The 15,700-nt window shown below is 37.9% G+C and overlaps 1 protein-coding gene across 3 annotated transcripts in view; it reads right to left on the bottom strand.

Annotated features, from left to right (window-relative positions):
* The window catches only part of C1H12orf40 (chromosome 1 C12orf40 homolog), a 32,641-nt gene that overhangs the window by 5,853 nt on the left and 11,088 nt on the right, over positions 1-15,700 (bottom strand). The window contains exons 1-11 of one of the 3 annotated variants that reach the window (XM_054057048.1): positions 13,862-15,001; positions 11,729-11,864; positions 10,837-10,969; positions 10,275-10,341; positions 8,894-9,094; positions 6,391-6,497; positions 3,225-3,754; positions 2,898-2,970; positions 2,172-2,232; positions 1,539-1,605; positions 229-311 (exon numbers count right to left, since the gene is read on the bottom strand). In XM_054057048.1, the coding sequence (XP_053913023.1) occupies positions 229-311; positions 1,539-1,605; positions 2,172-2,232; positions 2,898-2,970; positions 3,225-3,754; positions 6,391-6,497; positions 8,894-9,094; positions 10,275-10,341; positions 10,837-10,969; positions 11,729-11,864; positions 13,862-13,891 (1,488 nt within the window). In that variant the 5' untranslated portion in view covers positions 13,892-15,001. Of the gene's footprint in view, positions 1-228; positions 312-1,538; positions 1,606-2,171; positions 2,233-2,897; positions 2,971-3,224; positions 3,755-6,390; positions 6,498-8,893; positions 9,095-10,274; positions 10,374-10,836; positions 10,970-11,728; positions 11,865-13,861; positions 15,002-15,700 lie in introns of those variants that run through there. The other 2 variants (XM_054057050.1, XM_054057049.1) reach the window with 2 other exon arrangements.

The raw sequence follows: 15,700 nt of genomic DNA, 5'->3' as shown, positions 1-15,700 counted from the left end.
CACTGTAATTCCACAAGGCCCAGTATTATCAGGAGACCAGACCACATCTGTTAAACTACTTAGAAAAAAATTGCAGCTAATCATTTCTTCTCTTCCTCACACCTAATGTTGCATTCTACAAAACAAAACGGTAAATAAGATGCCAGCTACATCCACCCTTAGATGCACTGAGGCATATAGATATCATTTAGATTATTCCCAGCAAACCCATAAAGGGGTAGTACTCACTGTGGCAGGACTAGAGCTGAAATAGCTCTCTGTCTGCCTTGGAGAGTAACTGGGAGACTGAGGGCTGGCTGCTGACTCCACATCTGAAAAAGGAGATGAAAAGAAAAGTTGCTCACCAAAAAATTCCCCAGGCATCCACCTCTCAATAACTGTGTGTAGAATTAAACATTACTACTTCTGATGCAGTTTTGAGGTACTGTTTAATGAAAAAAAGAACATTAGCAAGGTTGGTCCGGGTCTTGGCAACAGCCAGTTCTTCTCTCAGGACAACACATCTTAACTCAAAGGATGAGACAGGGTCCTCAGAGCTTTATCTGTGCTGTTAATCATTCTGCTGCCTGCACTGGCAGCAGAACTGTGCTACCCAAAACCAAGGTTAGGTTGGAGCTGGCTTTGAGTAACCTAATCTAGCTAAAGATGTCCCTGCTCACTGCAGTGGGGCTGGACTAGATGACCTTTAAAGGTCCATTCCAACTCGAAATATTGTATGATTCTATGAAAAGGAGGAAGGACTCTGCAGAGCAAGGGCAGGGACAAAATGCAGCAAATTCCCTGCACACACTGACTGACATATAAGCTACATAGGCTTATGGCCATGTTTTTCTCTTAGAGGCCCTTGGGAGACCTTCTGCTCTGAAACGCAGCCAGCACAGATGACTTCTACAGCCACGCCAGGACCAAAAGGACGTGGGATCTCCCTGCTGACTCCCTTCACTTTGTGCACTTGTGGAACAGCAGCATATATTCTAGCTGAAGAAAATAAACACTAGCAAAGACTAGACCACTGAAATGGCACACGTCAAACACCTAATGAAGATTTTTTCCAACAAACAGGGGTCTGCAGGAACAGAAAGAAGGAAAATGAGTGGCATTTACTTGGCATTTTACTATGTGGTGACATGGATGAACTTGTGTTGTGGTGTTCAGATAAATACTCTTGACCTCTCCCACAGATATTTTTCTTTCTTTCTTTTTTTAGCAGTTACCCCTACTTTCAGAGCTGGCTTTCCAGTGTAGGGGGCAACTTTGGAGGAAACGGGACAATGAAAAATATGTGTGTAATACTCATCAGAAAGCAGTTAACCTGAACTTATCTCTTCAAGGAAAAGCAATTACAAATATTTCTTAGTTACCTGGTAAAGCTAGTCTTCTTCATGCAGTGCTGTGTGAAGCAAAAATACAAGCCCTCACCAAATGTTACATCCTGAAAAGATCAAAATGCTTCTCCTTGGCTTTAACAGTAACTGTTTCAGTTTCACATATAAAGAAAAATCTGATTTTTTAATTAATAATATATAAATCATACTAACCCTTCTCCATCTCGTGAAGATTTGAACTTATTCCAAACTTATACTCTTTCTCTTGTGCTGTTGTGAACTTCAAAAAATAATTAAGTGTTAATAGTGAGGGTTCAGCTGGATCAGTACTTCAAGTTAAGTGAGGAACTTTCAGTTTCTCTGTTACACAAAGGAGTCACTGCACTGTACAGCAATTTATTTTAAGAGACTTATTTTAAGACCCCAGAGCAATACTCCATGTACCTGGGTGACTTCTACAAGCCAAATATCAAAAAGATTCACAGTATACAAGCATAAAGTTCCTTTATAAAACTAGAGTGTCCTGCACATAATGTCTGGGCACTACCTGCAGAAGATGATGCTAAGGATTAATGGGTAATTTACACAATGTATTTCAGGCATCAGCTTAGGTGTGAATCAAACCATGTAAATTACAGATCTGAAAGCACTACCTGAACCACTTTTAACTAGAAACTGTTCTTTCTGGATTCCTTATATAAACCATGATGGAAAAGAATCTTCCACAGAAGTCAACTGAGTGAAGCTAAATTCAGTTTCTAACTGTGGACATTTCATCTCCGTCTCAAATGAGTGGTGCAAACAGTAGGCTTGCAAGAATAAAAACATGTCTCTTTAAAAAGTTACCTCTTCAAATCCAAAAACCTGGTTTTGTCTCCAGGCTGATTCTTTCACAGACTCACTGTCACTGAGAAATGAAAACACAACGTTCTCTGGTAAGTGATTTTCCCCTCCTGTACTTTTATTTTCTTTCTAAATTAAAGTAATTACTGGTGAGGCTTTTTTGTCTTCAATTTTTATTTTGTCTTCAAGTAACCATGAAATCCTTCCCACTATTGAGGTAATTGAACTTATTTCTGAATTTGAGATTTAACACCAAGAATCTGTTTTTCACAAACTTCACTTCCATTTAAATGCAAAATGTAATATGAAAGATGACAGAAGATAGTGCTGCTTTGTAAAATGGAAGGTGTTATGGATCAGAGTCTTTGATAAAACCATGGGGCTCTCACACATGCTAACTTGGCCCCAGGGAAGACTCTTAACTTCCTCTGTAGTCAGTGGAAAGAGATAAGATCTTTTAGAGGGCAAGCTTAACTTCAGGGACTCAAAATTGGTCCATAAAACAGTCTTTCTCCATCCTTATTATCAGCAGATGAACAATCGTACAAATGGCTTACATGTACATATATTTATTCACATTATTCACTACTATTTTCACTGGAAAAACTTGGGTCTTCGGTAATACTGTTTAAAATTTCGCCCTTGTACCTTCTTAGAAGGATTCTTCAATTTAGCAAGATCTCTGTAGTTATCACTATTTAACAGATTGATAATTTCTATAACACTCACCTGTTTTTTCTTGAGTAGTTCTGTACAGTCTCCTTTACGTTCATCCGCTGGTCATGGTGATAAGCAAATGCTTCTAAAATAAAAAAATAAACTTTGACTTTAAAGTGCAATACCTCGAATTCAATTTGAAAATAAATGCTTCTGTCAACTTGTAAAAAGAATTTAAATAATTGGATTTAAAATTAAACTACTGCATTATGAATATTCACGACATGTTTTCCATCAGGGCATGTTTTTATAATCAGACACATCTCTGGTTATAAAAACATATGTTTTTAGAAGACAAATAGAAATCTGAATATATGTCCTTAAAATAGAGACACTAACCGATTTTTTCAAAGTTTCCAGGTTTTTCTTTGTTTTCAAAGGGTATGAAGTAGTGCTGTCCCTCATGACAGTCCTCCAGGTGGGCTTTATGAAGTCTGCTGATTTTCTTGTAGCTTGCAAATGAGACGTTACTTTTAGGTAAATGCTGTCCTGGAGCTGTGAAAATGCCTTTAAGGTGTCTATCTGCAGAACTTTTTTGTGCATCAATTGCGCTATAAGCCACTGCGGTATCACAAGAATAATTTCTATTGGTCATTTGATTTGTATTATCAGGATCAATGAAAAAAATGGCAGTACTGCTTTGGTTAATAGAAGGATATAACTGCTTTGTGTAAGGATTATTATGGATTGGTTGACCCTCATCTTCAAACAGCGCCAGAAAGGAACGATCACTTCCATCTTGAGGAGCTTTCAGTTCTGCGGCTTCTTTCAGAATATCAAACAATGGTTCATTTATTCCTTCAATGTTTTCTGACTCATTACTGGTCATTACCATTGGATTTTTCCTGGCAGAAATTGTATAGTCTAGCCTGGGAGAGGAGGGGTGGAGGTGGGGGTGAGGTGGAGAACAGGGTAGAAAAGAAAAAACAGTGTGCTCAGTACACATATGAAAAAAACATTAATTGATAACATTACAAATTAGCATCACTTAATGATAAAAAAACTCAATGACTTAACTGCTCATCACAGTTGCTTTTGTCCTAGATGTATATGATTTCAACTGAAAAAGTATTCTGTATTTTGTTTCCACTTTATAGTAAGGTTGGTTTAAAAGGGGTTCTGTTTGACGATGCCTCCAAACACACCAAAACATGGAGCACATCCTCCTGGGTAGAGAACTGTGATTTATAAAATCAGCCACAGTATGTCACTGCTGCTCCACCAGCTGACCAAAGAAAGCCACTTTAGAGGGTGCGGAGGTGGAGAGGAAAAAAGGAAAACAGCTTCTTCTGTTGATAAAAATAGTTTGTTCTTCAAAAATACAGTTCTCTCCTCTAGTGAAAGCCCATAATAAACTCTGTTTACTGCTAAATTCTTGGTCTCTTTAGCAAGTGACTTCCATTTTTACTTGAGGTCAGTAATGCTAATTCAACACAGAATTTTCTATTCCACTGTCAGGAGGCCAGTCAGACATTTTCTGTTGCCCACACCTCCCTATGCCACTTCTGATAGTTGTGGTTTTGAAGACACTGTCACACCAGCACCATCATGTTTCACTTACTTGGCTCTTAATCTAACATTTTTGCTGTTTTTTTTTCCCTAGGCCTTATCTGCTGATTGACCTCTCAGAAAATCTGAGCAAAAAGTTGAGTGGCTTCTGAAGCACAGAGGATTGACAGCGAAGGTCATTCAACAAATGCCCTTTCTTTAGAAAATTTTGAGCAATGTTATCAATGGAACTTCAAAACTTAAATGTAGTATGGACAACCCTTACTAGAGAAAAATCCTGTAATGTTTTGGTCAGTAAATACTTGGAACTGGATAAAGACAGAAAACTTAAATGAGAACTTGATGTCCTCTACTTATAGACCTCCCCATCACCCCCACCCCACCCTCCCCCGAGCAGTTTTAAAAGGTTAGACACACTAGAGTTTGCTTCTGGAGAAACTCGGATGCATTTGTGTGAGGAAGGTAAAAACATTTTGTGCTGCAATTCAGAGGCTCCTTCTTCACTCCAGCTAATATTGTGTAACATTAAGTAAAGTTAATAGTAGATGAGGAAATAGCTAAGTACTATTCTGAGTGGAAGAAATTGGCTGTTTTTATAAAGCACCTAAAATTATTAGTTAATGTTTAATTATCTTGAGTTGCCTCAGCACTCAGATGTACGCACATTGATTACATCATCAATATGTTACAATTTCATTAACAATTGTATTAGTTTATACTGAATTATTCACCTACAGTGAAAGAAACTCCCTTCCCAGGAGAACTGTCAGCTCTTGAGGTATGAGAATTTATGGCCACAGTGGATGAAAACAGAACAAGGAGAATACAAAGAAATGGATTTGAAGAACAGTTGAAAGGAGGTGTTGTTGGTGACCCATGAATTGGCGGAAGACCTGGGGAGGTGCCATAAGCAGACAAGTGAAAGCTGAGGGTCTGTGGAGAAAAGAAAGGGGAGTTGTAGGCAAGATAAGGTTAGGCTGGGTTTTAATGTAAAGATATTCATTGGGAATTCACCAAAATACATGGCAAAGTGAATGTTATCCTCATTTCAGGTTTTGCCAGAGAAAGCCAGGGGAAGCTAGGAGAAGAGAGAAAGAGAAATTTAAGGCAGCTAAGACTGGAAGCTGATGTGTTCATCTAGTTATCAGGTGATCAGTGAGGTATCATCCCCAGGTAAATAGGCTGTAGATACTTCTAGAACAGTAAAATAATATATGATTTTTATGGCTCTATCCAGCCAAAGCTAGAGTCTGACAGGAACTCTCAACCAGATGCAGACTGAAGGAATAAAAAGAGCAAAGGAACATTAGCCCTGTAAGACCCCTACATAAAGGCAAGAGCGTCTGGGAAAAAAAACAGAAATAAAATATTCAGTGCAAACAAGTCTGGCTCTACACCCTTTGCAATTAAAAAGAATTTTAATCTGTACATACAAAAAGAAATCCTAGATTCCTATCAGTTCTTTTAAAAAAATTGCATATTCTCATCAAAGTATTCTTGAACCAATTCTTTTTAAAAAAAGCAGTTTAGTAGGATCACATACGAAAAAGAAGGTTAAAATAATTGTCTGGTTCCTGGAATCCCAAATGTAAACAATGTAGGTGGCGAAGTTGCTCAGTTGCTACAGTATCAAGGTCATCAGAAAAGCACTTGCAACAGTGACTAGAAGTAATGCGCACTAGGGCAGCTACCCTCCCTGTGGCCTCTTAGTAAATCTGGGCTTCTCATTCTGGGTGAATTCAGTAACACCATCACGTGTGATGTTGCAAAAAATAGACCATGGTTCTAAGTGACTACATGAAGTTCACATTTTGCTGGCTTTCAGCAAATTTAAATCACTCACTATGTCCTGTCTTTTAATTTAATCCCAATTTCTATTTGAAAAGCACCAAAAATCAGTGAAAAATCAAGTAGCAGTAAGTTTCAGATTATCTTAGTACTTTTCTTTCTTAAACTTGATTGTTATTTCTCTCTTTAATGTAAAATCACTGCCTACCTATGCAATGGCTTAAACAGTTCCTGAGGCACTGTATCAGACTTCTTGAAAATACACTGGCTTGGAGGTTTTGTAATCCAAGGGTCTTGATCAGAACTATTTCCTGGCTGAGAAAACAGTAGATGACAAACTCTGATTACATGGAATATTGATGGTGTTTAAAAATTAAGGATGGTTTTGCAAACAATATACATATTTTTGTAGTCCTTCATTGGTCTTACTACAGTTTGATGATCTCTCTCTTTTACTGGAGGTCCGAAAACAGCACACAGTTTTTCAGAGGGGTTCTCACATGTACTGCTCAGAGGAAAGTGATCACTTGCCTTTGATTGCTGGATATCTTGTTTCTAATACAGCCCTCCACATAGGCAGCCTTCCCTGCTACAAAGGCACACTGGTGGCTCATGTACAACTTGTCCACCAGCACCCTTAGGTCCTTCTCTGCAAAATTGCTGCCTGCTCAGTCAACCCCCCAACTGCACTGGTGTGTGGGTTATTTACTCCAAGGTGCAGGGCTTTCTGTTTTTCTGTGTTACACCATCAATATGTGAAATTCCTGCTGGCCTTCTGCTTGTCAAGATCCCTCAGAGTAGCAGCCTTGCTACTGTAAAGATCACTCTGCGGATTTGGTGTCATGCATGAATCTCTGAGGTGCTGAGGGTGCATCCTGTCCCATTGTCCATCTCTCTAATGCAGAGGTACCAGACCTGGTACTAATCTCTGGTGATCCCTGTCATTACTGATCTATTGCCAGTTAGACTTTGGCTGAGAGACCATTACTTTGAGCATGATGGTAATAGCTAGGTTTTTAACCTTATTTTCATCTTATTTTCCACTAATTTCATACCTCCCCACTTTGGCTACTGGAATCCCATGGGAAATGGTGTCAAAAGCCATCCTAAAGTAGAAGTAAATAATATGTGCTACTCTCCCTTATTCACGGAGCTAGCAATTTCATTATGGAAGGCAATCAAGTTTCATTAGATACAGTATGGCCTTGGTAAATGTATGATGGCTGTTCACGGACACCTTCTTATACTTACTGTACCTTGGAATTGCCTCTGGGAGATCTGACTCCATAATCTTTTCAGGAACAGAGGTGAGACGATACTTCCCCCGACCATGCTAAAGCTTTCCTGACCACCAGTCTTTCAAAGATGACATATGCCCTGCAATGTTGTTATCCACATCCCTCAAGATATTTGGACACTACCTGTCTAGTCCCATGTATTTCTTTATGTCCAGGTTACTAAGGTTTTACTAACTTTTTTCTTCACTACTGTTTTTTACCACTCTCCCTTGAAATCTCTATTAAGCTGAAGTCTCAGAGAGCATACTTGTCAGAAAAGACTGAAGCAAAGTAGGTCATGAGTGCCTCAGACTTTTCCATGTCCTTTGTCATTAGGTCTCAAATCTTTTTAGAAGTGGTTTTATTGATGGCATAACATACAGAAGTCCTTCTTGCTGCCCCTATCACCTTGTGTGAGTTTCAGCTCTGGCCAACACAACGCCATCCCTCCAAGCTCAGAGGATGCTTCTGTATTCTTTCTGGGTGGCTCATCACTCCTTCCACATTTCCTTTTTTTGCATTTGAGCTCAGTCAGGAGTTCTCTGATTCAGCCAAACTGACCTCCAGGACCTACTCGTTGTCTTGCACATTGAGATGGACCATCCTTGTATAATGAAAACATTTTTCTTGGGCTTCTTTGTCCTTCAGGTCAGCTTCCTGTGGGTTTCTGCCGACTTGTTCCCTGAACAACCCAACATCTCCGCTTCTGAAGCCCTGAAATACTCCTTCCGCACTCACCTCAAGACTTTAAAATACGACTGGTGATACATGTAGAATTTGTTTTATTTCTGATAAAGAATATATTTTCTAAAAATAAATCATATTATGAGAGCCTCCTTATAGTTGCTATTACTTCTCTAAAGATGATTCTTTTGAGAACCTCAGAGTTAACAAAAGAAAAAAAACTAGCAACATTCATCAGAACAAATAATTTTCAATCATTACTTAAATTTATCTCGTGTTAAACAGCAGGCTTTTCTCAATCCTTTTAGGAGCATTGAGAATACTGTAAGAACTACATTACTCAATGAGGCACTGCATGGTTACAGATTAGGTCACAGTGATCACCTGGGATCATACCATAACCGATTATAGCAATTGCACATTTAAGAAATCTGTTTTTATAACTAATACCTTTCAGCTTACTTTAACCAGTTTTACAAGTCAGAAACAACAGAAAGCTAGCAGTACGCAACTAACACTTTTTCTGCAGATATCAGTGATTCTGAGAGGTCAGTGAACAGAAGCTCAAGTTGATTGCATTTCATAACAATAAAAGAAATATATTTGTATACATGGAATATTCATTGCCACACCCCTAGAAGAAATGTTGATCATTCATAATTATCTTCATCATTACACTAATTCTAAACTCCAAATACATGAAAGTTAGTTTAAAATAATTCGGTGGGAATGACAATCTATTAATCAAACCTGATTTTGCAGTTTCTCTCCATAGGTCTGTTTCCAAATGTTGCCCATTACATTTGTGCTGAAATTTTCTTCTGAAAATTGTGTACATTTTGAGGATGAAAAACCAGAAGAGGACAATGGACAGGCACCGAAAGTTCTTGCTATGTTTTCTTCATGTTCCATACTGGAATTAGGATGTGTTACTTCTGTTACTTGTGATAACTAGACAAAACATATCAAAGAGATATCTTACTTACCTAAAATCATTTTGGTGTAAGCATAAAGTTCAAAATAATCAAACCTTTCTATATTTTTACATCTCTACACATGCACTACATGCAAGAGAAAATGTTCATGTATTCCGATATGATTTTTTTGTGAAAAACATAAGTTAGGTAGTAAGGGCTTATTTCAGGACAACATATAAGTACCTACTAAAGTTGAAGCATGCACACAAATATTATCCTGAGGAAAGATGTGTGTAAATGCATTTTTAATTCTAGACACATAAGTAAATGATCTGCTGACTTGGTTCTTAAGTAACAAAATGACAAATATTTTACCACATTGAGGAAACAACTTCAGTATGTGATGATATCAACAGTGTTATCTCAAGCAGATCAGAAAACAATGAGAAATTTGAAGGCAAAAGTCATGAAATGTCACTGTATCCACAGCTACTAGGAATAGTACCTGTAATCCAGTTTATGCAGTGAAAGCAGCATAAGCTTCTAACGGGGTGCAAAGTCTTTGTGCCACAAAACTCTGTTTCCAAAAAGCTGAAAATTATTAATTTTATAGCCCCTTTTTCTGCTTAATGAAGCAGATATATTTTAATTAATTAAATCAGATATACTTCAGTATATGAAGATTTTAAAAAAGCTCCTTGCAACAACTTAGTTGTTGTTTTGTTTGATTGGTGTTTTTAAACAACAGTGAAATAGGTCATTCAAAAAGTGCCTAAATTCCACCTAGAGAATATTTTTCATTTCCTAGTTTATCCACTGATACTTGTACTTAAGTTCCTCATAAAGACTCATTTCTGTCTATGCTTCTTGCATCTCATCATTTCACATTTCTGCATGTTGTTTTTAATTTACCTACTATGGGCCTTAGTCTTTCTCCCATAATCTTTGTCCTTTGTGACCAGCTTAGTGCACAGATATTCTGAAGTACTTTGGAAAACGCCTAAAACAAGGTGAGACTTCCAAGAAATATGAAAGAAGTAGCAGGAACAAATAGAAAATATGACTGGCAAATAAGACACCAGTATAGCCTTAAAGAAGAAGACTTCACATATTTCAGTAGCCATGAGATTTGGTCACTTTTTGAAAAAACACTTAAAAATGCGGTCATCACTGCATATTTTTAGCTTTATATCAGTTTATTACAGTAAACTTACATTATGCTGGTATTTTACTTTCTCTGAGAGGTGCTGCCTTCTGCTGTCCAATACTTGCTTTTGTAACCTTGTAAAAAGAACAAAAAAACCCCCCATGACCTACAAGATATAAGATATGTAAGATTAAGAACATTGTATTAATTTCAAAATAATTTAAGAATATATTTCCACATATCTTAAAAAGGCCTGATTCTTAACAAGTTATGAGCTGCCAGTGTGTGTCAATCACTTTAGGGTGTCTGAAGATGCAAAAATAGTGTAAGTATAAAGTGCTGTTTGAATAGGCTGCTCTGTGAGATAAACTTAGTTTATGTACCTGACATGAGTAAAGAAACTATTCATTTTAAAATCTCTCAGCTTGATGTACAGTTTTTTATTTAGAACACCTTTATATACTTTCTCATAGTATGAATACCACTGGAATGCCAGGAGTGATTGTGGAACAATTTCTTCTTAGAATGGAACACTTGTGTTTACTTAGTACCCCAGATATAAGACCATGATGAAATACCTTTTCCAGAACTTAATCACAGCTTAAATACTGCCTATTTCATACAAGTACCTGTTCTGGATGTCTTCTAAGTTTGACATATGTTGTGTACGTAGCGGTGACATGGGAAGCTCTACATTGTGCCTCTGAATAGGTATTTTTTTATCTTCGATGATATCGACATGGACTGGCTTCCTTGTTTTCTCTGCAATTAAAGGATTTGGAATGTCAGTGATGCAGTTGGAGAAAGCTTTGAGCTTTCTGAATTTTCATTAGAGTACAATAGCTGTTGCTTTAGGTTTCTTAATCCATTTAAAGCCATATTTTTTTTCTTTCTTTGTCACTAGCAATGCAAGAGCTCTATTCTAAATGGCATTATAATATAAAATTATTTATGGTCAGCTGATGTGTGTGGACAGGCTCTGTTGCCCTCCTCAGGCACCTTCGAAGCTTCCTGAGCAAAGGACAACAGATTTTCCACAACGTGATTCATGAATATGTGACAGAGGATAAGACTTAGGACTCCAGATGTAGGGATAATTGTTAAGAGCTTAATGATGGATTTTAAGAAAGATACTCTGGGTAGAGCTGACAGCCTGTTCCAAATGCCCCCCAAAGTTCATGAAAAAGGAAGTGGAATACAAATGGTCCCATTTAATGGCAAAGAGAAAAAGAAATGGATAAAGGGTAAGATTAATTAATGGAATAAGGAACGTGCATAAGTGTACAAGGCCTTAAAGGTGAGGTAGGCAGTAGCCAAGGTTATTTGATTCCTCTTATATCCTGACATTTTATTCAATCATAATTTTTCTATTTAGTCATCATTTTTTAGTCTAAAAATAAAACAACACTTATTTCAGCATTAAGTTATAAGTGGAAGAACAAGAATTACAATAAAAGCAGCAATAATTAAAGATGACCAATTCTATTAAATGTGAAGTTAGAACAGTTACACTGAGCTCACCGGAGGTGTCTTTTTTGGTTGATATCTGGTTAACAACATATAGATTGAGGAGATCTAAACTGACTGCTGAAGTTTTAGGAGATGACACTCCCAGAAGCTTCATCTTTGATTTAAGTTTCTTCTTTTCAAAGAATTCCTAAATTTTTTTCAGAAGAGAGTAAGTTTTTGACAAAACTTCAACAGCATGTTAACAGCAGATATAATTCTTTCGCAGTTATTATCCAAGACTTAGTAAACCATTCCTAATAATAAAAGCAAGTGATTAAAACTCTGAGTTGTCACACTCTGTCTACTGTTACTTAGTTTACTTCTATTGCCTTGAAAAAGACTGCAAGTTTAATTTGGTCACGCTCAAAAGAAATCATTGGTATCTTGATGCAAAAAACTTAGTCCTTAAACACTCATGCCTCAATAATAATTAAAAATATTTCTTTACAATAAAAGACATTAAAAATGCAGCAAGGAAAAATCTTCAAAAAATATAAACTTGTGCTTTTGGGGCAACTTATAAACTAGCAGGCAAATAAATCAACAAGATTACATAGACTCAGCCATATATAAAGACACAAAGAGTCTATTGAAAAAAGCAAAGAAGAAAAATGTATAAGACTAGGATTTTGGAAGGGCTTTTTATTGCAAGGAACAAAAAGAGAAATGACTGCCACTGAGTATATCAGGCAGATAATTCTAGAGAATTTAGGAAACAAAAATCTCCATTTCGTAGGAGACTATTAATAATTATTCTAAAATCATTAGCATCAACCACAGCAGATGAATAAATTAAAACTGTTAAGATGTCTTTATTTTAACCACAAGAAGTATACTGAAAGCTGATGGCCATGCCAAAACACAAAGTAACACTGCCTTTTCTTCTGAAATGTGATTCCTCTTATGACTGCAGGTTACACGTAACTAACATATCCAACATGTTTGTTGGTAGCTATTTTCCAGTATAATATATTGTATCACAATCTTTAGCTTTCTAGGATGTTACTGTCTATGGAAAATACCTGTTCTTAAGGTAATGAGTATATTTGCAGTAAGGTAAATTTTGTGTACAAATCAACATCTAAAAATTCACGTTGTTTTGGAGCCCACAGTCCTCAAAGGCCTACTTCTCTTCAATGTCCCAGGTATTTTCTTCCTATCACCTCTAAATTACTATTAATCGTGTCATAGCAATTACAAAATTACCGCTATGTTTAGTAAGTTAGTACTAAATTACTAAGCATAACTTGTTTGGGATACTTTCCTGTTTCCCTCCTCCATTGAAGCAAATTATATAGTCATAATTATGTGGCTTAGACCAACAAATCCCTGAGTAGACAGATATTTTGAGAACTCACAAGCCTCTAGGAGACTTCGAAAGCAATGGGGGCAACAAGCTGCTAGTTGCTTCCCCATTTGCTTAGGTAAAGTTTTTCATTTCAGAGATTGTCTCCATACTGTCAAACTGTTTTTTCTCCTCCTCTATATGCCAGAGCATCTGCTCCAGGCAATGGAGGGTACCAGCTTCAGTGGTGGGTCTTCTCTATACTGTCTCTTTTTTCCCAGCTGTTGAGGAGAAAACTGATTTGTCTGTGGTTTTAACTATCTTCTCTGTTTTGTTTCTCTTCCTTGTTTCAAAAGTCTTCTGTTATGCCAGGCCTAAATTTGATTCTATTATTTCACTTTCAGATTCTAAATATAAATAAGCTGTCCCATTTTTGCAAATCCCAAAATAAAGTGCTTCAATTGGCTGAACATTCTTTTAGATGGAAGAGAAAAATAGCTGTGTATGTATGTGTAAGGCTAGCTGACCACACGACTGTCACTGAGAGGCTTCAAGTAATCCTGTGTGTCAGGACATACCAACAAAATATAGTAACAGAAGTAATATAGTAAAACTTCCATGGGAAACATTCATTCATGCATTCATGCCTTCTCCTTTCTCTCCTCTTCCTACTGAAATTCAGTTGGTAAACCTAGAACAAGACTTCTGCTCTAAAAGTTAGAAACAGTCAGGCAAACACATTACAAGAGTTGCGTGACAGTTTTGAGTCTCATTTCAAATGTTTTGAAAGTTTTTCCTAAATTAAACTACTAAAGCAATTATATAACAATATCGTATCCAATATAGATAGAACTGTTTACCTTTTGTTTTCTCCTTTCCTGCTTTAGCATGATTCTGCTCCTGAAAGGTGCAAATCATTACTGTTTTAAATGTAAGATTGTAATCTTGAGTCCTGGCTTGAACTTCTCAGCAATGGTTTGAGAATTTAGGACACAAATAATGTTATGATGTGTTACGTTACCTTACGTGATGTTACAATGCATCAGATTTTCAGGTAGTGAAGTCAATGTATCACTATTGAAGCTCCTTTGATCCTGGTTTACTCAGATAAGGATAGGACTGCATTCTATCCTAGGGCTACCGAATACATTGAAAATTCGGAAGGAAAAACTTTTAGGCATTTGACCTGTAATGCAGCACTTCATTGGTTCTTAATTTTTTAAAACATTATAAGGAATCTTTGTAAATATTTCTCCTAATTTTCTTGGTTGTGTTGCAACATAGTTAAAAAAAATATTAGCAAAGAAAAAAAAGGAGCACAGTACCAGTTTCTAGTTTTTACTTCACAGAATATTGTGAGTAACTTGTAAAAAAGGAAAGAAAAATTTATTGTCACTACAAGTTTTATTGAGCTGCTCTTGTTTCTATAGTATAGGAGACAGCTATACCTTAAACTATATACCTCACTTGCTAAACATATTCTTAAATGAACTGCTTATGGGACATGATGCATAAAATTCTAGCTGGGGGTCACTGCTGTGAGCAGGGTGGGCATGGCTGAAACCTTTGGGTCAGTAAGATTATGAATTTTTTTGAGAATTAGAAATACGGAGCACTCCCTCAGAATTACATTCCCCCCTCCTTTTTTTTCTTCTGTTTTTACTGTGCTTAAAGTTAGAACACACTGTCCAAACATAATATCTGCCCTTGCTGTGGGCAGATGCCCCAATAATGGATAGCTCTTCCGACACCTGATGTGCAAATCCCAGACTTACCTGAGGAATCCTAACAGGTGATTAACAGCAGCAGAAAGCAGCAGGATTAAGACATTGAGTGCACCCTTAACAAGTTTGCAGATGACACTAAGCTGGGTGGAAGTGTGGATCTGCTGGAGGGTAGGGAGGCTCTGCAAAGGGATCTGAACAGGCTGGACCGATGGGCTCAGACCACTGGCATGAGGTTTAACAAGGCCAAATGCCGGGTCCTGCACTTGGGGCACAACAGCCCTGTGCAGTGCTACAGACTAGGAGAAGTCTGGCTAGAAAGCTGCCTGGAAGAGAAGGACCTGAGGGTGGTGGTTGACAGCCGACTGAACATGAGCCAGCAGTGTGCCAAGAAGGCCAATGGCATCTTGGCTTTTATCAAAAACGGCATCACCAGCAGGTCCGGGGGGGTTATTCTCTCTCTGTACTCAGCACTGGTGAGACCACACCTTGAATACTGTGCTCAGTTCTGGTCCCCTCACCACAAGAAGGATGTTGAGGCTCTGGAGCGTGTCCAGAGAAGAGCAACGAAGCTGGTGAGGGGGCTGGACAACAAGTCTTACCAGGAGCAGCTGAGAGAGCTGGGGTTGTTTAGCCTGGAGAAGAGGAGGCTGAGGGGAGACCTTATTGCTCTCTACAACTCCTGAAAGGAGGTTGTGGAAAGGAGGGAGCTGGCCTCTTCTCCCAAGTGACAGGGGACAGGACAAGGGGGAATGGCCTCAAACTGCACCAGTGGAGGTCAGGCTGGACATTAGGAAAAAATTTTTCACAGAAAGGGTCATTGGGCACTGGAACAGGCTGCCCAGGGAGGGGGTTGAGTCACCTTACCTCAAGGTGTTTAGCGGACAGGTGAACGGGGTGCTGAGGGGCATGGTTTAAGGGAGTGTTAGGAATGGTTGGACTCAGTGATCCAGTGAGTCCTTTCCAACCTAGTGA

Source organism: Cuculus canorus, chromosome 1 (genome assembly GCF_017976375.1).
Source record: "Cuculus canorus isolate bCucCan1 chromosome 1, bCucCan1.pri, whole genome shotgun sequence".
Taxonomy (NCBI): domain Eukaryota; kingdom Metazoa; phylum Chordata; class Aves; order Cuculiformes; family Cuculidae; genus Cuculus; species Cuculus canorus.
The sequence above is the reverse complement of the archived record's forward strand: the minus strand, read 5'-3'. Positions and strand labels throughout refer to the sequence as shown.